A 23,936-nucleotide genomic window follows, 5' to 3' on the forward strand; every position below is an offset into this window, starting at 1 on the left:
TGTGTACCCACATAGATCTCCGTTTCCCTGTGTCCAAAACTATTTGCTGACAGCCTCTCGCCCTCAACCAGAGAAAGAGCAGGTACACTCTGCTTGTCCATTGTAGGAACTAGAGACTAATTACTGTCAAATAACTAAGATAAATAAATAAACGGTAGATTGATTACACGGGAAAGTTAGAATAACCTTAGGAGGCGAGTCTGTGGTTTCCTGGCAACAATAAAATGGCGCAGCAAGTTTTTTTTCTTTTTTTGTGTTACTATTGGCATTCAATTAAAAAAAGGCAGTGTGACGCACTGTGTGATCAGGGCCTAAAAGTGCTCTATTTTACAGTGACTAAACAAAAGTATACCAGAAACTAATAACACTACAAAGCACACTGCTAAACACGCTAACTCACAAAGTCAAATTATTTTGCTTCCAGTTACCTACAGATAAATCAACACACATAGTCTAAATGCTGGCTTTTGCTGGCAGTGACAGAGGTGAAAGGAGGGAAGAGCTTCAGTAAGCTGGAGTTCAAAGAGTCTTCTGTCACCTGCTGGACCAATCTCCAACGAAGGGACATCAATCCCTTCGAACGAGCCAATCAGCAATCCCCACCTGCCTTGCATCATCCACTCACACTTAAACACATGCACACACTCTGAGGGAGGAGAGAGACATCTAACAGATCACTTCAGAAAAATCCAAGCACATCACTACACTACAGCTGTCAGGTGAATAAATTAGCATGGAAAAGGAGAAGTGCTCACTAACATGGATTTGAACTAATTTGAAACCAAAATTTGAGGGGAAAAATCTATTAGCTGCATAAAAACTTAAAGGGAAACACCTCCTAAATTAAGAATTTTAGTATGTTATTGTCATGGTTTGATCAATGATCAGTGTTTCTGCACATGATTTACTCTCTTTTAAAGCCAGGAATCAGAGAAGGAAGTCTCTAACTTGTGATGCTATAGGGTATTACGTCTGGAGCTGCTCTGTAGACAATGAATTGCAGTCTGATTTTGTATGTTTTCTTTTTTATACCTGAATGAGCTGTATTCTATTGTTGTGTTCTCAGTTCTGAATTAGGAAAATGTACCCATATACTCCAGATATTCTCCTGGCTGCTCTCAGTGTCATCTACAACATCTTTCACTATTCATTGTCTATGGAGCAGCTCCAGACTTTATACCCTATGACATCACAAATTTGTGTTGTAGCACTGTAGCTTTTGGATTTGGGAGAGAGTTGATCAGGTTTATGCGTCTTTTGGACTGCCTTACACCAGAGGAATGACATATATGAATTTTGAAAATGGGCATAGTTCCCCTTTAAACCTGTGAAATATGGGAGCAAAACCAAAAGTGTTGCATTCAAACATTTGTTCATGTGTTACAAGTTAGACAAGTGCAGAATCTATTAAGATTGATCATCAAGATGGCAGACAATGTTATGACAAAACAACCAAAATAAAAAAAACCATTGAATTGTACTACCCAAAAGTTTGGATGACAGAAAGAAGAGCATTGACCCTGCTGTACAGGATGAAACATTTAAGTAGGTCGCATCTCTAACCAATCCCCCCCCCCCCCCCCCCACCCCCCCATTCAGTGTTGTCACAGACATTTTCGTTAGGTGGCAAAAGCAAAAGACTAGCTTTGAAATCACTAATTGGGATGTTGCAAGAAGAGAGAGCTTTTCTCACTAGTTACATTTCATATCTGATCTGACACTGCAACACAGCCACACTTTAAATATTGTTTTTTTTTACAATCCAACCCATTTGGGACTGATTGTTGACATTGGGGCTCTCAGGTGATAATGTACTCACCTCGTTGATGCATGTCTGCACTCATCTCACCAGCTCATTTGTTGGGTTTAGTATTGATGCTGTGACCGTGTCCACTGTAAGTGATTGGGTACATGATTCACTTTGTGTGGTGGCATTAGTATTGTACTGATCAGTTTCTATCTCAGTGTGTCCCTCCTAACCATTGTTTGTATGTTGTATGGTTTTCACTGTAGATGCTCTCAAGATATACATGCACATGACAGGGTCACTCAGAACACATGGACAAAGGAGTCTGAGCAACTCTTATCACCTGAGGAAATATTCATCTGAATTGAATATGACAAGTAAATCAGCTGCATATGCCATCGTCCTACAGATGTATGAAGTGTCTGTCAGCATCCTGGTTTTTATGCATATAAGCAGACATGAGGTCACTCACAAGGTGTGTTGGCTTCCAAAAAAACAAGAAAAAATAATTTATCTGCTTTATCTACTCTGTTTTTTAAATACTGCTCCTAATGGTTTAACCTTGGAGCTTGGTAAAGTGACATTAGGTTTGAATGGACTCCACTTACTTTGTGGGAATTTGGCCCATTGGTCAAGGCATGTAAACGATGAGAGGGCTTTCACCAAAGTTAGGCTGCTATTATCTAGAATGCAGTGTACATGGTAACACATTTTAACATGTCGTGTGTTGTAAGTTTTGTTCAGCACGCAAACAGGTGAAATTTGAGGCATCCTAATTCTGGACAAAACTGCATAAAATCAGAGCTGCACATCAGAATAGAAGTACAATGATGCCTGGATACCAGATGCCAAAATGGCACCAATTCATTCCAATGGAGTTGCTGTGGTATGTAACCCAGTGATGTAACCCACGCTGGCCCTGCCCTTGAGTTCATGCTCAGCTCATAGACATTACATTGTGATGACAACATGGATTTTTACACATTAAACTTCCCTGGGTCAAAAAGTCATCATAGAGTCAGGACTGAACTGGTTTACAGTTGGAGGTGTCCTGTCAACAGCTTTACAGACGTAATTTTTATTATAATGTTCTATCGGGAAAACGTTTTATGGGCCACGGGATTTTTTTATTTTGTTGATGCAATCTCGCAAGTAGCAACTGTGAAAAATTGGCTGAGAGGTGTTCCAGGGGGCATGCACATGCAAGTAAAAAAGGTTCAACTGCTGCATATAAAATTACTAGGATAATTGGCACTGTCCTAGGATTATTCACACTGGTTCCTCATCATTGGGCCCATAGAGCAGGCGCACCAGAGACTTCCACCGACTGAACCCCCTACTTTCAGTTTAGCACTCCACTAACTTGAATAGGGATATGATTAAATCGTGGACCAAACAACATTCTGAAAATCTAGGTACTGTTAGAGTCATATCAGTAGGGGTGGAGGGGAGAATCGATACAGCATAGTATTGCGATATTTTGCCTAGTGATATTGTATTGATACACGGACACCAAGTATCGATCTTCTGTTATATACATTACTGATTTTTGCAAATACACATTTTAATGCAACTTTTCAATCAATCAGTTTTATTTATAAAGCCCAGTAACACAAAGCATAATTTGCCTCACAGGGCTTTACAGCATACAACATCCCTCTGTCCTTAGGACCCTCGCAGCAGATAAGGAAAAACTCCCCCAAAAAACCCTTTAACGGGGAAAAAATGGTAGAAACCTCAGGAAGAGCAAGTGAGGAGGGATCCCTCTTCCAGGATGGACAGACGTGCAATAGATGTCGTACAGAACAGATCAACGAGACAGACAGAGAGACAGAGACAGAGAGAGATGCAAGACAGACAGTAATGACAGTAGCTTACAACAACATTAATTAATTCTAATTATGGCTATTGTAGTACAATATGTTGAAAGTATATATTAATATCTGATAGTATACATATGTGACAATAATCATATGTGTATAATAACAGTAGAAGTATGACTAATGATAACAGCAGCAGGAGGCATCAGGCAGGACCACGGCAGCAGCACAACCACACACATCACACTATCCAAGCACCGCTGCGATATGAGTTAACCTGCGAGACAGTGGAGCACAAAGGCTCCGGAGAAGAAGCCGAGTTAGTGACATGCACTACAGCCGAGTTAGCGGGATGCAGTAACAGGACATGAGTGTTAGCAAAGGCGAGAAGGTGCTCGGTGTATTATAGGAGGTCCTCCAGCAGACTAGGCCTAAGTCAGCTGAACTAGGGGCTGGTACAAGGCAAGCCTGAGCCAGCCCTAACTATAAGCTTTATCAAAAAGGAAAGTCTTAAGTCTAGTCTTAAATGTGGAGACGTTGTGTGCCGCCCGGACCGCAACAGGAAGATTATTCCACAGGAGAGGAGCCTGATAGCTGAAGGCTCTGGCTCCTGATCTACTTTTGGAGACTTTTTGGACCACGAGTAACCCTGCATTCTCAGAGCGCAGTGTTCTGGTGGGATAATGTGGCACTATGAGCATGACCATTTAAAGCTTTGTACGTTAGGAGAAGGATTTTAAATTCAATTTTGGATTTTACAGGGAGCCAGTGCAGAGAAGCTAAAACAGGAAAAATATGATCTCGTTTCTTAGTTCCTGTTAGTACACATGCCACTGCGCTGACTTTGTTCCCAGACTAAGCAAGACTCTTCCAGTTTGGTTAATCGCCAATTCCTTTCAAATTTTCATGATATTTGTTTTAATTTTCAGGTTTGAGAGTTGTACCAAGGAGCGAACTTGCTTTGTTAACTTCTTTTTAAGAGGTGCTACAGAGTCGAGTGTTGTTCGCAGTGAGACTGCAGTCAGCCTGCAGCGCTATCAACAAGATGATCAATTCGGGAGAGTTTAAAGTTGGTACGGGAAACCTCTGTTACAGAAGGACATGGTATTCAAATTCGTCGATGGAATCTTTGCCTTAAATGTTGCGACAGTACTACCTGATAAACATCTAGTATAGTAACTGTTGCTGAGTGGCGTGTAATCAAGTCGGAAGAAATCAAAAGTTATTAAATAATGATCTGATAGAGAGGGATTCTGTGGAAAGACTGTTATCAGTTTCAATTCCATACGTCGGAACTAGATCGAGGGTATGGTTAAAACAGTGAGTGGGTTTATGTACACCCTGACTGAAGCCAATGAAGTCTAATAATAGAATAAACGCAGTAGCCAGGGAGTCATTATCAACGTCAACATGAATGTTAAAATCACCTACAATAATAACTTTATCTGATTTAAGAACTAAACTGGATAAAAACTGTGGGAATTCAGATACAAATTCAGAATACGGGCCAGGAGCATGGTACACTATAACAAATAAAAGTTGCTGCTAGGTTTTCCAGGTCGGATGTAAAAGACTAAGAACAAGGCTTTCAAAGGAATTATAATCTAGTTTAGGTTTAGGGCTGATTAACAGACTAGAGTTAAAAATGGCTGCAACTCCCCTTCCTCGGCTGCTGCCTCGAGGGATGTTGGTATTATTATGACTGGGAGGATTGGATTCATTTAGACTGACATATTCATCTTGACACAGCCAGGTTTCAGTGAGGCTGAGTAAATCAATATGATTATCTGATATTAATTCATTTACTTATACTGCTTTAGATGTTAGAGACCTGATATTTAACAGTCCACATTTAATTCTCCTGTATTGTCTTTCAGTCACAGAAGAGGTTTTAATTTGTATTAGGTTGTTATGCACAACTCCTCTTTGTTTAATTTTAGATTTAGATCATTTAGGTGGTCGGGGGACAGACACTGTTTATATAAAACTATCAATCAATCAGTCAATTTTATTTATAAAGCCCAATATCACAAATCACAATTTGCCTCACAGGGCTTTACAGCATATGACATCCCTCTGTCCTTAGGACCCTCGCAGCGGATAAGGAAAAACTCCCCCCAAAAAAACCTTTAACAGGGGAAAAAATGGTAGAAACCTCAGGAAGAGCAACTGAGGAGGGATCCCTCTTCCAGGACGGACAGACGTGCAATAGATGTCGTACACTATGGGTTGGTAACTGCACTAGAAGCTCAGAGAAGCGTGTAAGACTGTGACTCTGATTCCTGGTCTCAACTCTGGGTTGTCAGGGTTTTGAATAACTAATAAACATGGCCAGGTTTCTAGATATGAGAGCAGCTCCATCCAAAGTGGGATGAATGCCGTCTCTCCTTATCAGACCAAGTTTTTCCCAGAAAGTTTACCAATGATTAACAAAACCCACATTGTTGGCTGGACACCACCTGGACAGCCAGCAATTAATATTGACTTCCGGCTAAACATCTCATCAGTGGTCCGTTTTGGGAGGGGTCCAGAGAAAACTACAGAGTCCGACATAGTTTTAGCATATTCACACACCGGGGCAACATTAATTTTTGTGACCTCCGATTGGCGTAACCGGGTGTCATTGCCGCCGACGTGAATAACAATCTTATTAAATCTACATTTAGCCTTAGCCAGCAGTTTTAAATTTGACTCAGTGTTGCCCGCTCTGGTCCCAGGGATACATTTGACTATGGCCGCTGGTGTTGCTAACTTCACGTTTCTCAAAATAGAGCTGCCAATGACCAGAGTTTTCTCCTCAGCAGGTGTGTCGCTGAGGGGGGAAAAACGGTTGGAACCATAAACAGGCTGGTGGTGAACAGTGGGCTTCGGCTTGGTACTACGCTTCTCCCGGACAGTTACCCAGCCTCCCGGCTGCATGGGGGTTACCGGGGAAGCAGAGGCTATGCTAAGTGGCTCCACGCTGGCCACAGGGGGCTGGCTAACTACCGCAGCTACAGAGTGATTTTCCTTCCAATTCACTAAGCCTAGCCTCCAACGCAGCAAATAAACTAGACTTGTTACATTCACCACTGTCACTAAAGGAGGCAGAGGTATAACTGAACATGTGGCACACCAAGCAAGAAAGTACAGGAGAAGGAGAAGCCACTGCTAAGTGTTAAGCTAATGTAGCTAACAAGGCTAATAACGTGCAAACAACAGCTAAGATTAGCAAGAAAGTCGTTAAAAAGAGGAGAGCTATAAGTGCTTAAACAGAACTAGTGTGGATTAAGACATGAAGTAGATGTTAAGCAACTGAAGTGAGGAAAAACAGAATACAAGTTGGTAGGAGTACACTAGAGCAGCACAGAGACACTATCACAGAAACACCGGAAATGACACAACAGCTTACCGCAGTACGTCAGCATGTTCAAGCTCTTTCAGCCGGGGGTCTGGTGGGCACTCAGCCTGACCCTTTTTGGTACCAGAATAATAAAATCAATTGCTTTTTTGGTCATCTAGATGGTGCTGATGTTTTTTTACCCGAGTAGGTCAGCAGAGGTCTCAGTCAGTGGCAGGAAGTTCATCAAAACAAAGATGGAGGCAAGGAGAAAGAAATCAAAAACGTGTCGGCAGCGTTTAAATCAAACATCTGGACTTATATTGGAATTTTTGACACATGCGATTTGCGAGCAGTGTCATATGTCTTCACTGGCATTTTAACTCTCTCTGCCAGGCTGTAGTGCCTTCCTGTTTTAAGAGTGCCACCATTGTCCCCGTGCCCAAAAAAGCCAACCCTGACTGTCTAAATAACTATCGCCCTGTAGCCCTCACCTCAGTAGCAATGAAGTGCTTTTAGGGGCTTGTCATGGAGTACATTATATCCCCATAAAATGCCATTATAGGGCAAACTGGTCTACAGAGGACGCCATATACACCCTGGTCCACCTCACCTTGACTCACCTGGAGGCTAAGAACACCAGGATCCTACTCATCGACTTCAGTTCGGCATTTAATACAATTTTGCCACAACAGTTGGTGGACAAACTGCAGCTGCTAAGCGTAGACACTGGCACCTGCATTTAGGTCATGGACTTTCTTACAAAGAGACAGCAGATGGTCAGAATTGGCAGCAAGACATCATCCACCATTACAGTGAGCACAGGTTCACCTCAGGGGTGTGTACTGAGCCCAATGTTGCTCATGCTGCTTACTCACGGCTGGTCTGCAAAGTACACCTCAAATTACATCATAAAGTTTGTCAGGTGTATGCAGTGTATGACACTGTTTGTCAGTCTGTCTGCTTTGCATCACATTGTGCTGCAATAAAAATGATTAAAGTAAGATGAATAGTCTGAAAACTTTATCTTATTAAATAAAACCTATGTTTACAAAGTTTTCCTAATTTGGATTTGGAAAAAAAGGTAATATATCACAATATATTTTCCTGCAATACTCAACATATCACAATACATTTAATATCGCAATAATATTGTATAGTGACCTGAGTATCATGATAACATTGTATTGTGGGTCCTCAGGTGAATCCCACCCCTACATGTCAGTAGTCAGGTTTAAAAAAAAAAAATCAGTTTTATAGTAATTTCCTATTTCAGTTTAAATGTATATCTTGAGTACAAGTGGAAACTTTGGAATGATGGTAGCAGCAGAGAAAAGGACAGGAGGTCACCCAATAATTGGTTTTATCCTATGGGAACCATTAATATTCAAATTTAATGGAAATCTAGCCATTTTTATCAACACAGAGTGCCATGGATCAAAATATTTGTCAAGAAGAAGTCTTTACTAGGGCCAGGGGTTCAGATCACTTGCAGTTATACTCATGGGACCATGGATATCCTTACCTGTACGCTGTAATCAGGACTGTAGTTGTTTAGATATCTTGCTCTGTGAGAAATGGCTCAGACTCCCAAAATGTCAGTGCATCTCTCAAAGTACAGTGTTTATACAAATGTTAGTGACTGCTATTCATCCAGCTCCCCGTAGATAGCATCTGCAGCTGATGATGTCATGGTTCAGGGGTGATTTACAGTACTGTCAAGTTAATAGTGCAGTACAGTACAGGCAGATGATCCAGCACATTAACATCTGACTGTTTTACAGCTTCTAGAACTTCCTGGCAGGATGGGGAGGATAGCAAGGTGGGTCTGTGTGTGTGTGTGTGTGTGTGTGTGTGTGTGTGCGCACATGTGTGTTTCTTTATGTCTCTTCTCAAGTAACTTTCAAACTTTACAAATACTGTACATCCATTTACTAATTAACTAACTCATACTTTACCATCATCCATCATTTCTTTCCATATTTCTGTCTGCCTGTCCCTCTCTCTCTCTCTCTCTCTCTCTCTCTCTCTCTCTCTCTCTTGCTCTCTATGTAGAGGACCAGTTGGATGATCTTAAAGAGTGATATTGATGGACAGGTCGGTCCAGAAGACCTGGACCCCCGCAAATCCACCTGCAGTCTTCCCACTGACACCTCCCAGCCCAGTGAGTAGCAAATCACAACTTCAGCCAGGTGTGGGTGACATGAATCAAACAATATAGATATTGACAGGAAACTTAAGCATGAAATGAAAATGGATATAGATTTTTAATTTTTTTTTAATTTTGGCAGATTTCCCCTACAATAAGTCTGCATCCTTACCTGGCTATGGAAGGAATGGCATCTACAAGGTGAGCTGCTAAATCTGTGTGCCAGCACATAGTGTAGTAGGACATGAGCATGTACTTAAAGGTTCTGTATGCAGTATTCAGTAGTGCAGTAATGCAGTACTATAGCATTAATACAATGGCACTATTTCTGTGTAAAGATTTAATGGAGTATTGGTATATCATGAACAGAGAATGAAGTCACACTCCCTCTGTGTGTGTTGTGACCCTGGCTTCTCTGTGGTTTGTTGTGGTAAGCCGGTCTGGCTGCTTGTGCATGTTAGTGCATTTGTGTATGTTACCACTGCAAAAGTGTAGCGCCCACCTTTCAGTGTTCCCCTGGTTAACACAGTTAGCAAGTAGAGAAGTGGGTCAACTTTGAAGGGTTTTTACAGCACATAATTTTGGTAATATCATACCATTTTCCTTTGTTTTTATGTCCAATTAAGTTTTAGTTTGGGCACCCCTGGTCAAAATTTCGTCTACTGTGAATAGTAAGGTAAGCAGAAGATAAACTGATCGCCAAAAGGCACAAAGTTAAAGATGACATATTTCTTCAAAATTTTAAGGAAGATTAACTTTGTTATCTCTTACTCAATCTCAAAATAAGAAAAAAAGGATAGGGGCCTGAAGCAAAAAATTTGGGCACCCTGCATGTTCAGTATTTAGTAGTGAGAATAAGAGTAAGAGTGAGAGTAAGAGTCTTTCAATTCTTGTTTGGGGGATTTTCACCCATTCTTTCTGCAAAAGGCCTCTAGTTCTGTGAGATCTTGGGCCGTCTTGCATGCACTGCTCTTTTGAGGTCTAGCCACAGATTTTTAATGATGATTACGTTGGGGTACTGTGAGGGACATGGCAAAACCTTCAGTTTGCGCCTCTTGAGGTAGTCCATTGTGGATTTGGAGGTGTGTTTAGGATTATTGTCCTGTTGTAGAGGCCATCCTCTCTTCATCTTCAGCTTTTTTACAGATAGTGTGAAGTTTCCTTCCAGAATTTACTGGAATTTAACTGAATCCATTCTTCGCTCTACCTGTGAAATGTTACCCGTGCCACTGGCTGCAACACAAGCCCAAAGCATGATCGATCCACCCACGTGTTTAACAGTTGGACAGATGTTCTTTCCATGAAATTCTGCACCCTTTTTTCTCCAAACATACCTTTGCTCATTGCGTCCAAATAGTTCTATTTTACAAGTAGATAACTAGAATGCCTTTATTGTCATTGCATGTAGCATACATTTTTTACCCCCGTTAAAGGGGTTTTGTTGGGGAGTTTTTCCTTATCTGCTATGAGGGTCCAAAGGACAGAGGGATGTCATATGCCATAAAGCCCTCTGAGGCAAATTGTGATTTGTGATATTGGGCTTTATAAATAAAATTGAATTGAAATTGATACAACAAAATGTGTTGTCTCTCCTTAAGCAGAACTGTTTGCACACACTCACATGCAATGCTTTCTACCGTGCAACTACCATTGCACGGTAGAAACCAGTTGACATGATTTAACTCACTGACCACGATAAACACCCTGTCGGGATATGCGCCCTATTGTTTATTGCTGTTAGCATGTAGCAGAGTCTTGCATTAGCATAAATATCTAGTAGGATATACACAGCTGTGACAACAAAAACAGACATCTCCCGTGGCCTGAATTGAACTGCCAGCAACTCTAGGTCTGGAGAGCAATGTCTATCAATAATGGCGGTGTTTGTGCACCAGTTGTTGTTCGTATAGACACGCAGTCCGCCCCCTTGGCTCTTACTAGAGTCCTCAGTTCTTTTAACTTATTATCAGTGGTGAGGACACAGGAAAGGTTGTCTTCTGATGACTCCCCTATGAAGGTCATATTTGTATAGGTGTCACTGTACAGTAGAACAGTACACCACCACTCCAGAGTTTGCTAAATCTTCCTGCAGGTCTTTTGCAGTCAAACAGGGATTTTGATTTGTCTTTCTAGCAATCCTATGAGCAACTCTCTCTGAAAATGTTCTTGGTCTTTCTTGACCTCCACAGTTCCTGTTAACTGCCATTTCTTAATTACATTACAAACTTAGGAAACAGCTACCTGAAGACACTTTGCTATCTTCTTATAGCCTTCTCCTGCTTTGTGGACATCAGTTATTTTAGTTTAGAGTGCTCTTCAGCTGTTTAGGAGCCCATGGTTGCTGATTGTTGGGACAAGGTTTCAGGAGTCAGAGTATTTATAAAGCTTTATAAAGATTTGCATCACCTGGCCTTTCCTAATGATGATTATGAACAAGTCATAGCCCTAACAAGCTAATAAAGGTCTGAGACCCTTGTAAAAGTTGTCAAAAGTCTTCGGGTTGCCCAAACTTTTGGATGGTGCTCCTTTCAATTTTTTTCACTCTAAAATTGTACAAAAAATATAAAGCAATAATCTTGCTTAACATGTTGAGAAGCATGTTCCATCTTTATCTCCTACTTACTTAACTATTCACAGTTAACAGGAATTTTGACCAGGGGTGCCCAAACTTCTGCATGCTACTGTACTAGTTACAAGGGGCACACACACTGGTCATGAAAAGCTTTGAAAACAGTTTTGCTTACATATATATATATAGCTCAGTGGTTAAGGCTATTATCTTTGGCGTGGAATATCAGGATTCAAATCCTGGTTAGGGCAGATAACACATATCCACTCTGAACCCTTAGGCAAGGTTCTTAATGCGGCCAGTCTACCTCAGGATGAGTGACTCGTACCATCTCGAACATCACCCGGGCCAACCAGGTTTACGTCAGGTGTTGGGAAACCGGGGCATTCTGATGAGAAATGGGCTACTTGAACAAAACTTAGATAGACAAGAGCAGAGAATATGAAATTGTTGGAATGCTGCTATACAAGTAACCCCGTGAGACAGGTTACAAGCAGAGGATGTATGGAAGCTTTGAAACCCAACATCTACACTGACAAAGAAACAACTCCTAGCCCAGTGTTCCAACATCCACAAACAGCAACTGTTACAACTGGAGATTGATGAGGTACAAAAAACATGCTACAGCAAGGGGGAGCCAGGCCAACAGGTCAAAGTGGGGATGTCATCATCACCGACCATCCAAAGTGTACTCTCAGTGGTAATAGCATGAGGGCAAGGTAACAACATGAGAATAGATCCACACAGGGTTGAAACTGAACAACACTGGAAGAGCATATGGGAGAAGGAGGCCAGTTACCATTACAACAGCAGACATCCAAGAAAGAGTATCGGGTATGAAGAGCTGGACAGTGCTGGGCCCTGACATGATCCACACCTACTGGCTAAAGAAAGTAACTGCACTCCAGGAATGCCTGGCAGCACAAATAAACCAGCTGCTGATGGATGGGATCCATCCAGAATGGATCACCCAGAGATGGACAATCTTGATCATGAAGGATCCCCAGAAGGGCGTGGCCCCATCCAACTACTGGCCAATAGCTTGCCTCTGTACAACATGGAAGCTCCTCTCAGGCATCACAGTGGCTAAGATAAATAGGCACATGGCACAATACATGAGCAAGGCCCAGAAAGGAATTGGTAGTAATACCAGGGGAGCCAAGCACCAGCTACTGGTCAATAGAGCAGTCACCCAAGACTGCAAGACCAGGCAGATCAACCTGTGCACCACCTGGATTGACAACAAGAAAGCCTACAACTCAATGCCACACACATGGATACTGGAATGCTTGGAATAAAATATAGTGGCTACGGACACTGGTTCCGAAGTGGAGCAACCATCTGCCTCGGCTGTGGCTCAGAGGTAGAGCGGGTCGTCCATCAATCAAAAGATCAGCGGTTCGATCCCGGGCTCCTCCAGACTGCATGTCGAAGTATCCTTGAGCAAGATACTGAACCCCAACTTGCTCCCGATGGCTGTTCCGAGTGTGTTAAAACTGAGTAGCAGGTGGCACCTTGTATGGTAGCCTCGGCCACCAGTGTATGAATGTGTGTGTGAATGGGTGAATGTGTGGTAGTGTAAAAAGCGCTTTGAGTGGTCACTAGATGACTAGAAAGGTGCTATACAAATGCAGGTCCATCTGTCAGCTCCTCTACATGGATGACATCAAGCTGTATGCCAGGAGTGAGCGAGACATCAACTCACTGATCCACCCCACCAGGATCTACAGCAATAACATTGGGATGTCATTTGGAATAGATAAGTGTGGTCAGATGGTGTCCAAGAGAGAGAAGACAACCAGAACCAAGGGGGTTGAACCACCAGAGGGCAGCATTGCAGATGTTCAGGACGAAACAACCAAGATCTAGGAATACATTAGGAAGATGGCCCCCAAAGATGAGCTGCTAAGTGAACACTTCAGGCAGCAGAAACCCAAGAATGCAGAAGACAAGGACGAACCATCATGGAAAGACAAGCCCCTGCATGGCATGTACCTCTGACAGATTGAAGAAGTGGCTGATATCAAGAAATCCTACCAGTAGCTGCAAAAGGCTGGACTGAAAGACAGCAAAGAAGCACAAATCATGGCAGTACAGGAACAGGCACTTAGTACAAGATCAATAGAAGCAGGGGTTTACCACACCAGACAGGACCCCAGGTGCAGGCTGTGCAAAGATGCTCCTGAGATAGTTGAGCACATAATAGCAGGGTGCAAGATGCAGGCAGGAACAGCGTACATGGACCACCATAACCAAGTGGCTGGCACAGTGTACAAGAAGATCTGCACTGAGTATGGGCCGGAAAGTCCCAGGGTCAGAATGGAATGGACAGAATGGACACCTCCTAAGGTGGTTGAGAATGGCCGAGCGACCTGTGGGACTTCCAGATTTAGACTGACAAACTGGTGATGGCTAAGAAACCGGACAGTGTGTTGATGGACAAACAACAGAAGACTGCAGTGGCGATAGATGTAGCAATTCCAAGCAACAGCAACATCAGGAAGAAGCAACACGAAAGGCTGAAAACTACCAAGGGCTGAAAGAGTGTCCAGCCGGTTCGGGCAGCATATTGCTAAAATAAGTCTTTGAGTGACAGGGGATTGTAAGACTCCGATTGGCCAAATTAAAAAATGACTGACAGTTAGCACCTTGGCCTTTCAAAGTCTTTGGTCTACAGAGACACAAACTTACATTTGCTCACTGGCTCATCCAGTTGTTACTGTTGTTGCCTTGGCAATGCACATCCATGAATTTGGGAGGCAGAGCTTCTGAAGGAGCATGTGTGTTTGTTTGGGTTTTGAGTTCAATTGTCATCAGTCTTTTTCCAGAATAATAGATTCCACCTTTAAGGGACTAAATGCAATCCCTTTGCCCCTTGCACCTTAATTTATGCCCAGATTGTGTACCGTTTAACTTGCAAAGTCTAAATGCACTTGCCCTATGCCCTATGCACAGACCTTGCACTGCAGATCGTTTAAATAGGGCCCTCAGTGATTTAAGATAACTATCAAAAGAATGTGCCACACATGCCTCCTATTTGACACACTGAAAGAATGGGCCCAAATCAAGGGGAGCAACAGTGACCAAAGGGCTTTCAGGTGAACCCTGGTTTTGATTAAGACCAGCAGTGTTCTTGGCAGCATGGAGCAGGACATCTGAATAATGATCTAACAGGGCTATGTTTACATGCGTCTGTGTTCCCATAGGCTGCTGAGATGGTGGAGGATGAAATGGACCCAGACTCCCAGAGCTGGGGAGCCATGAGAGGTGAGAATGAAAATCAATGCACCATGTTCATCTCCTTCTATTAGTTCTGTTTCTCTTAATGTTAGTGTTTGCAAGCTTTTTTCAGTGTTGATGAGTGCATCAATTAAACACTGAAAATACATACAATGCACTGTGCAGATATTTGGATGGTAAGACTTTATCCTTTTGGCTCTACTCCAGCACTCTGGATTTGAAATGAGACAATCTCTGATGGTATTGTCTTTCTTCAAGCTTTGGGACTGTGGGTGTTTACAATAACATTTTGGCTAACTGTGTCGGTCTTGTAGCTTTTTTGGGACAGTAAACATACCTTGGAGGATGCAGTTATATGTCAGTCACTGAACCTTAATCCATCTGATCATGTGTTTCACTGCTGGAGAACAGGCTAAAGTCAAAAAGCCCCTGATATCAGCAGGATGGGAAGCTGACTGCAGTCAGCCAGAAAAGCCTCATCTGATGCCTGTTTTTTTTTTTTTTTTTTTTTTGTCTTTCTTCAGCTGGTCTTTACCAGCTTGAGGGAATTTCTTGAAATTAGGCACAAATGTTCACTTGGGCTGAAGAATTAACTGATTCGAATTTTGTGGTCAAAGGTGAGATCTCAATGTTTTTGGCCACAACTCAAGAATTTATATGCTAATTATGACAAAACTTAACACAAATGTCTAATAGGATAGAATAATGAAGTGATGACACTTAATATCCAAAAGGTCAAAGGTCAACTTCATTTTGACATAATGTTCAGCATAAAACAGTTTTCTGGCCATTATTCAATGTCATACCTCAGGAACAGAAAGGGAGACATTTGGTCAGATACTGAATTGGTGACACTAATCTTTGGTGTCCACCTTGAAACTATGTTGATTGTATAGATCTTCTGTGCTGTCAGGGGGAAGATGTGTGTGTGAAGCATCCATGTTTTGACAGACATGGATGTTAATTGTAAGAGAAACTTGACTGGTGCGCGGAGGCATACAACTGCAGGGCGGTAATTCTAGTTTACTCAAAGAACCAGGTATTTTGACAGTTTCTCATCCTTTGTTCTGATGATTCAACCGGGAGGGTTTCATGTCCTTCCAAATCTCGGAAGTGCTCATATGTCAGTCAGCTAGTGTCGTCTATGCAGAAAATGAATGGGGCTTTTCCATCTGGTAGCTTGAACCCCAAAATAACTTCACACCTATCTTGTTACCATAGGTCACAGGCTCAATCCCCAAAAGAGAAGCCTTCCCTTCAGATAAAAGTATCAGCTGAATTCCTAAACCATAAAATGTGAAAATGTCCACGTCATCAATCCCTTAATCACAGATCTAAGGGTAGTTTACAATCCCTGAATATATTGCAGAGCCTTGCAGCTCTGGCTCCAGATTAGTTACAGTACTGGAGGTAACAATGGAGAGAGGTGATGTCATTTTTCCAGCTGCACAATTATTGGCATATGTTTACAAGTGTGTGTGTGTTCAGTGTTGGCTATTTCTGAGGCAAACAGCCAACACAGGATGACAGAATGCCAACCTCGTAACTCGGTGTGTGTGTGTGTGTGTGTGTGTGTGTGTGTGTGTGTAATGCTTATGCTTTTGACTCCGTGAAACCAATATTTCTGAGGAGATTTGAGTCCACAAGGTGTCATTTATTTTCAGGCTCTGTTTTGGTAGTTTTTTTATAGGTCTGCTATTCCACCAGATTCATTCTCTCTTTCTCTCTCTTTTCCTCCCATTCAGAATACAAGGTAAGATTTCCTTAATTTGTTAATACTTTACAAATAATATGCTTGGCAGCTTTGTTTAAACATTGGATTATAAATGTATTGCATAACAAATCTCCCACAATGCTTACTTTGTGTGTGCCAGATCTACCCTTATGAACTCCTGGCAGTGACGCATAGAGTGAAAGTGAAGCTTCCCAGAGAAGTGGATCGCACCAGACTGGAGGTAAGCTCGCATCTTGTTGTTCCTACTCTGTTGTTTCTCCCCTCTAACCACAAGTCATTAAAAAGTCAGAGAAATGTTGAACTGACTTACAATCAGAATGGTGTATTTTGGGTCAGACGGCTAAGCCACACAGGATAAAAGGCTCAGAGAAGTGCAATCTCCAATTTTATAAATGTGGCAATATTATTACTGCTGGAGGCTAAATTGTGAACTTCTTCACAACTTCACATGAGCAACAGGCTGGCAAACTCAGTCAATAGTCAGTGCCAGGATGTTTTGCTACTGGCTGCCTGACTTCACAGCTGATCCTTGCAGGACTCCAGAGTCCAGACTGGGGAAGGTTTATAGTTTGATGCTGTTTGACAGGCAGCTAGGAGGCTTAGTTGTCTGTGAGTGTAGCTGTACTGTAAGTAAACAGTCTGAAGTCTGATCAGTTTTCTCTGACAGAGATGAAAGTCTAGTTTTAATCACCAAGTCTGTGAGAGGACATGTGTTCAAACCTTCAAACTAACATGCTGCAGATTAAGAAAGAATTCAGGCTTTAATCAATTTTTTTTCTGTTTCTTAACAGTGAGATGTATAAGTCAGAGTTTACAATGAAGCTTGGTACAAATCCTAGTTGTCTTCGATCATTTATTTGAGAACATAAATAGAGATATGTTGAGCTTTTCAAATAATGATCGGTAAGTATAAATCATAAATCCCTCCTTAAACCTGACAAAAACTGCTGCAGAAATGACAATTTGCAAGTGTGAAGAAATTGTCACCTTGATTCTAATTTCTGATATATGAATTAGCCTCACTGGATTAGTTTAAAGATTAAAAAACATATAGAAAACATAATGACTAAAGGTTGACTAAAACGTTGAATTTTTGTCGACTAAAACTATGAAGCATAAAAATTACTGAAATGTGACTAAAACTAATAAGCGTTTTCATCTCAAGACTGAATCTAAATAGCTGCCCCACTATTGGGCCCGCTAGTTATAGTAGAAACTAGAATAGTAGAAACTACTAAGGTTTGATATCTTTCCACAGGCTGGGTATTCATTGCTAGCAGTTACACCTACGTCATGTTAAGTTCACATTCTACACTTCGGCACAAATTATGTTGTAGGACTCAATATCTTTAACTTAGACTTTTCTTAGAGAAAAAAACAATGTTTCTCAACCAGAATTATATTTCTGACAGTGTGGTGAAATCTTTGAAATTGCATTTAGAATATCATGTTGGAGGATAAAGTTGGCAGAAAATTGAATAGACCAGTTAAATGAATAAATTAACATGAACAAATGAACATGTTACAGACTTATCGTGTGGCTGGTAAAAGAATGTCATGTGTCATGGGATGTGTGGACCTCTTTATTTTGAAAATCATGCTACAGCCTCTGTGTGAATCTCTCCTCAGATGATATGATGAATATCTAAATACATAAAGAAACATACAGATACATTTATATCAGCAGAGACAGAATAATGAAGTAAGCTAATATTTTACACAGAATGAGTGTACATATTAACAGATGATTTGTGCTGATTTAGATTTGACAGAAGTCTTTGGTGCTTGGATACCAGAGGGAGATATTTTGTGATCAAGGGACATCTGAGTGGCAGCAAGATGTATCACCCCATGGAGTCCAGACCCTGGTGGTGGTGGTGTCTGATGAGTTTGAGGCTGCTGACTGTTGAGGTGGATGAGAAGGATGAATCTGTAAAGCCTAGATGGTGATGGGGAGGTGGAGGGTGCGCATGACTGCAGAACTACAAAGAAAGAAAGAAAGAAAGAACCACAGCAGAGACAGAACCATATTTCAAATGAGAAGTAGTAAGACGATAGGCTAAGAGAGAAGGTGTGTCGCTGTGCTATTGGTTAATTGTGAATCAGCTGAAGAACCACTGATGACTCAATTGACAGCCCCAGACAATGGCACCTAGAGATAGTGAGTAGGCATGCGTGTGAGGTTTTAATGGCAGAGTTGGAAAGAAAATGTACTGCTTGAGCATGAGAAGTATTGTCTTCCTGACTGAACTTTTGCCATTACAATTCAATGCTGATTCAGTAGTTAGATTCAGCTGTGATTTCATATTAGTTCAGCTTAGATTTGATATTTTCATTTATTCATTCATTCATTCATTCATTTCCATAACCGCTTATCCTGGTGGGGTTCACGGGGGGGCTGGAGCCTATCCCAGCTGACATTGGGCAAGAGGCGAGGTACACCCTGGACAGGTTGCCAGACTATCGCAGGGCTGACACGTTCACACCTACGGGCAATTTAGAGTCACCAATTAACCTGCATGTTTTTGGATTGTGGGAGGAAGCCAGATTACACGGAGAAAACCCACACTGACACGGTTCGAACCCCCCCACCACTGGTTCGAACTAGAAACCCACTTGTTGTGAGGCAACAATGCTAACCGCTGCCCCACCGTGACAATATTATATTTTCAAGTGGTAATTAATAAAAGTGTATCAAAGGAAGAAAAACTGATGGTACTCAAGTTCAGCACAAAATGAAAATGAGCTAGAAAATAATTTGCTGTCAGTAGGTAGCAGTGTGTTTTAGAAGAAGGCTAGAGAGTGCTGGTTACTGTGTCCTCAAGGCTCACCTTGCTTTCTTAGGCACACCACACTGTTTTTTTTTTTTTTCATCGAATGCCAGGCAACCACCCTATCACCTCCTTACCCTAATCTTCCCATGTATTCAATCTACCATGTATATATTTATTTGACAGTAATTAGTGTCTAGTTTCCAAAATTGTCAGGCAGAGGGTACTTGCTATAGCTCTGGCTGAGAATGAGAGGCTGTCAGCAAATAGTTTGTCAGGCACAGGGAAACAGAGATCTGTTTGGGTACATGAGACCCTAAAAAAGAGGGGGGATCAGGAGCTTTGCCTCCACGATGGCTGTTTCCAGGCGTATTTTAGGATGACTCGGGGGCAGTTTGAGAACCTGCTGCCTACCGTCGGGCCTAACATACCAAAAATTAATACTAACTACAAGGAGTTGTCCTGCTGAGCAACTGAGCACCACCAGTTTCTCCTCTATTGTTTACCAACTGTAAATTTATCGTGACCACCACAGAAGGCCGTCTGATTGGACAATGGGGAAAAAAGCATAGATGATGTGGGCTTAGTTGAAGTTTTTTCAGCTGGAGGAGTTCAGAGTGCTCTGGCAAAAGTGTCAGGTGCCTAGAGTACAGGAATGCGAGGCACGTAGCAGCACAAAAACGGCGAGCAAGCTTTATTCTCATTAAAACAATTACAAAAACCTTCACTCTCATTAAAAACAATTACAAAAAGACACCTGCAGCTGCTAAAACACTTTCTGTGTGATTGTGGCTTTAGACAATAGGAAGTGTATAGTGGCACCAGCATATTTTATGATGCCTCTCATTTTTATAGTTTTTGCTCCCACCTTGAGTGTAGCCATTTGGAACACATCTGAACACTTTTGGCTTTAGATTTGGTTGGACAACACCTTATACAACCCAGTTTGTTTGAAGCCTTTAGTTTGATTGAATTGCAATCCTAATGTCACAGTACACTGATAGTGTTCTTTCAAATCTGTGGCATCAGTTTAGGTTTGGTCCCCAATTAGGCCTACACAGAGCACTATCCTCGGTCCCATCCAATACCTTGGTGTGAGGACTTGGTCTTCACACCAAGGTTCATGTCTTGAAATAGAAAATGAAGTACAATTGAATTTAATGTCCTGTAATAAGTCATTTTCTGCAGCTGTTACTCTTACACCACCCATTTAGAGAATCTGAATTTTCAATAAGTTTCTTCAGTTAAAATCAGGAAACACTTTATTCAGTAACATAGTCTCAAATTAAGTTTCACATGATTATAGCCCCATTTAAATTCTAAAGTGCTTGTGCTGCCCAAATTGCTGGTTCAAAGACATTCCTCATGTAACATGTCTGTAAACTTTGATGATAACATTCAAATGACTGATGATCATTCAGCGATTTATCCTGTAAGCTATATAATTTACAATATGGATGCTCCAAAAGGCTACATCAGGCACAAAAGATCACTTGGGACACCAAAGCACTACTATTGCAGACGACCAAATATTACAGTTTTGTCAGTCGAACTCGGTGTCAGAAACTGTCACACAGAGGCACCCTTCACAGCATTATAATATGCACTGGGCAGTGGCAGTTTCTGACACAGCAACAACTGTAGTATAAAGAGCGAGAAAGTCCATGTGGGGTGGGCAGGAGGGGAGGTGGATGGGTCAATCTAAGTCCAGACTCTCACCCGGGAGCCTGCTGTTTAGCCTGGTAAGACCATCCTGATGACATGAGCTCAACATTCTGTTTTGCTCTCTGTATTAGTCTAGACTTGGTGTCACCCTAAGCACTTTCCAGCAATCCAATCAGGGCCAACCAGGGCCCTATTTCAGAAAGCAGGATTAGTGAAAACTCTGAGTATTTTAAGCTTGAGATGAGGGAAACTCTAAGTTTTCCGTTTCACAAAGCCAGTTCAGCGTAACCCTGAGTCAGTAACTATGGCAACATACTTTGTAAAGCAAACCTGCTGGCTCGCAGGTTTGCTTCATGTAAGCCAAAGGGTGATCGCCTGCTGAGCGTGTTGCAGGAAGGAGAAACATGGCGTGTCCTTTTCTGAATAAAGTCGTGGATGTTGAGGCACAGTTTATTCAGAGGTTGTTGCATAAGGACATGGTGATTAAACCCCATTTGGATTTCTCCCCAGAGGAGTGTCTATATGAAAGATGCAATTACACCTCACACTCTTTATCTTAACAATCTGTTCCACACAGATATAACAAATATTCACATCCTGGATTTACATTATTATCAGAGCAAATTTTATGTATTGCCCTTTGATTCTTCAGCAGTGGCAGTGTTCTTTATAACATCAGAGACACTGAACACATCAGCAAGGCAACAGTATGTCCGGCCATAAGAAAAGTGACTCTGGCTCTGAACAGACTTGCGCCCGTTTTGTGGTTTTCCCTGGGCAGGAAGGATTATCAAAGAAGAATATTATGGGGCAAAATCTCCAATGGAATAAGTGGCTCTGCTTTTAACTCCACTTTCTGCCACTGAAAATCAGGTTATCTGTACTCCAGTGATGATGTCTTTTGGTGCTCACTGTAAATGTGCTTCCCTCAGGCTGAACATACTCAGAGTTGATTGAACCGATTCTGATCAGCTGGGGTCTGTTTCACAAAGCAGGTTCAACAAACTCTGAGTCTGATCCTGAACTCTGGATTGATCTACTCTGAGATAGGAAATTCTGAGTTTCCGGTTCCAGAACAGCTGATTTGAATCAGTTTAATCAACTCGGAGTAGTTTCACCTGGAGTTAAGCGCGTGCACCACAACTATAAAAAGCCAGCATCAATGGAGCCCCGATTTGACAAGTCACCATGGCAATGGGGAAGAGGAGGGCTGCGTTTTTCACTCCACTAGAATTAGAAATCTTAATGCGCTCATACGGCGAGTTTGCACATGTTTTCAAAAAGAAGTGCAACACCGCTGCAGCTGCAAAAGAGAGGGAGACAGCGTGGGACAACATTGCTGCTCGGGTCAGTGCGTGAGTTTAAATGTAGTCCTTTGCAATCACAATAATATTACAGGGGAAAACTGCTTGAATGGTAGCCTATTAATTTATTTCATTTAGGTGCAATCCCACGGGGGAGAAGCGCACTTGGCAGCAGTTTTCTGACCGCCCTGCATACAGTTGCCTTACTCAAGTGCTCAGCATCTCCGACATTGTACAAAAAACTTCTGTTTGCAAAGAAACGCAGCACACAATATCTGCTGGGATGTGAGAGCATGACTACCATTGGTAATGTTGCAAATGTAAGGACGGATTAGGTTGTGTATGTAGATGATGGACTGTGACGTGAAACGGTACCTCTCAAAAAGATAATTGTCTGGAAATGCTAGAACATCTATGCGCAGTCTGATAACCATCTCCCGACGAATATTTAATTCTCTGCGCAGTAATGCTGCACCTTCATCCACGGGATCGTTATCAAAAGGACATGCCATGTTAGTGAAAAAAGTCACCACCTACTGTGCCTAATGGATTTCTAATATACTGACTCTGATTTTTTTAATTATTTTTTTAAATGACAGACGGCAGAACAAGGCTATGCCAAAACTCGCCTGCTGACTGAATGAATGAGGAAATCAAATGGAGTGTGTGGCTCTGAAAGAGGGCGGAGACAGAGAGAAACTCGAGGTTCATTGAGAAAAACCTGGTCCCGACCAGGTTAGGTTCATAGAGTCTGTTACTACGGTAACTGACCGAGAGCTTAAGTTACCTCTCTCTCTGAAACAGGCTAGAGTTACCCCACTTTCTCTGGTTTGAGTTACCTCCCTTTTTGAAAAGGAAAACTCAGAGTTTCCCTCATTTCAGGGTTAACAGACTCTGAGTTTTCACTAAACCTGCTTTGTGAAACGGACCCCTGTTCTGAAACCAAAAACTCAGAGTTTCTCAGCTCCAGCTAAGTCAACTCAGAGATCGGGATTAGGCTCAGAGTTTGTTGAGCCTGCTTTCTGAAATAGGGCCCAGGGATCCGCACCATGGTTAACAATGAAAGCAACCAATCAGGGACTTTGTTGTAGTTGATGATGTAAAATGCAGGTCGCAGCTTTCAGAACAGTAATGGTGGCTCTCAAAGCAACAAGCGCTAACTCTAACGTTAGCAGAATAAACACAACAATAACTGAAGTTATTGCAGAAGTAGAATCAATAACAGCAATTAAACAAGAACAAGCTTATGCACCCGCCGGAGTTTCTCAGAGGAAAAGATGTTTTTGCGTTCTTATGTAACACTGATTGGCTGAAGGAGTTTGTCTGTCAAAACGAGTACTCCCGCCCACTGAAATGTTTGGAGCTGCACAGAGTCCAGACTGATACAGAGAGTGAAACAGAATGTTGAGCTCATGTCATCAGGATGGTCTCACCAAGTTAACCACTGTTGGTTCCTCATGTGAAACCAAAAGCCGATGGAGTTATTTTAATAACATAGTGTGCTAGTATGTTTAGCATGCTATGCTAGTGACACATGTCACATGATGTAATGTCACATGATGTATGTCAGGTGATGTGAAACAACGTTAGTAACAGCCATACTCGTTTTAAGCCACA

General features: G+C 41.9%; 1 protein-coding gene across 1 annotated transcript in view; it reads left to right on the forward strand.

Annotated features, from left to right (window-relative positions):
- Positions 1-23,936, forward strand: part of ablim2 (actin binding LIM protein family, member 2) — a 245,136-nt gene that overhangs the window by 209,042 nt on the left and 12,158 nt on the right. The window contains 6 exon segments of the mRNA XM_078164135.1: positions 8,671-8,708; positions 8,942-9,050; positions 9,178-9,236; positions 14,811-14,871; positions 16,590-16,597; positions 16,719-16,799. Of these exon segments, the coding sequence (XP_078020261.1) occupies positions 8,671-8,708; positions 8,942-9,050; positions 9,178-9,236; positions 14,811-14,871; positions 16,590-16,597; positions 16,719-16,799 (356 nt within the window).

Source organism: Epinephelus lanceolatus, chromosome 22 (assembly GCF_041903045.1).
Source record: "Epinephelus lanceolatus isolate andai-2023 chromosome 22, ASM4190304v1, whole genome shotgun sequence".
Taxonomy (NCBI): Eukaryota; Metazoa; Chordata; class Actinopteri; order Perciformes; family Serranidae; genus Epinephelus; species Epinephelus lanceolatus.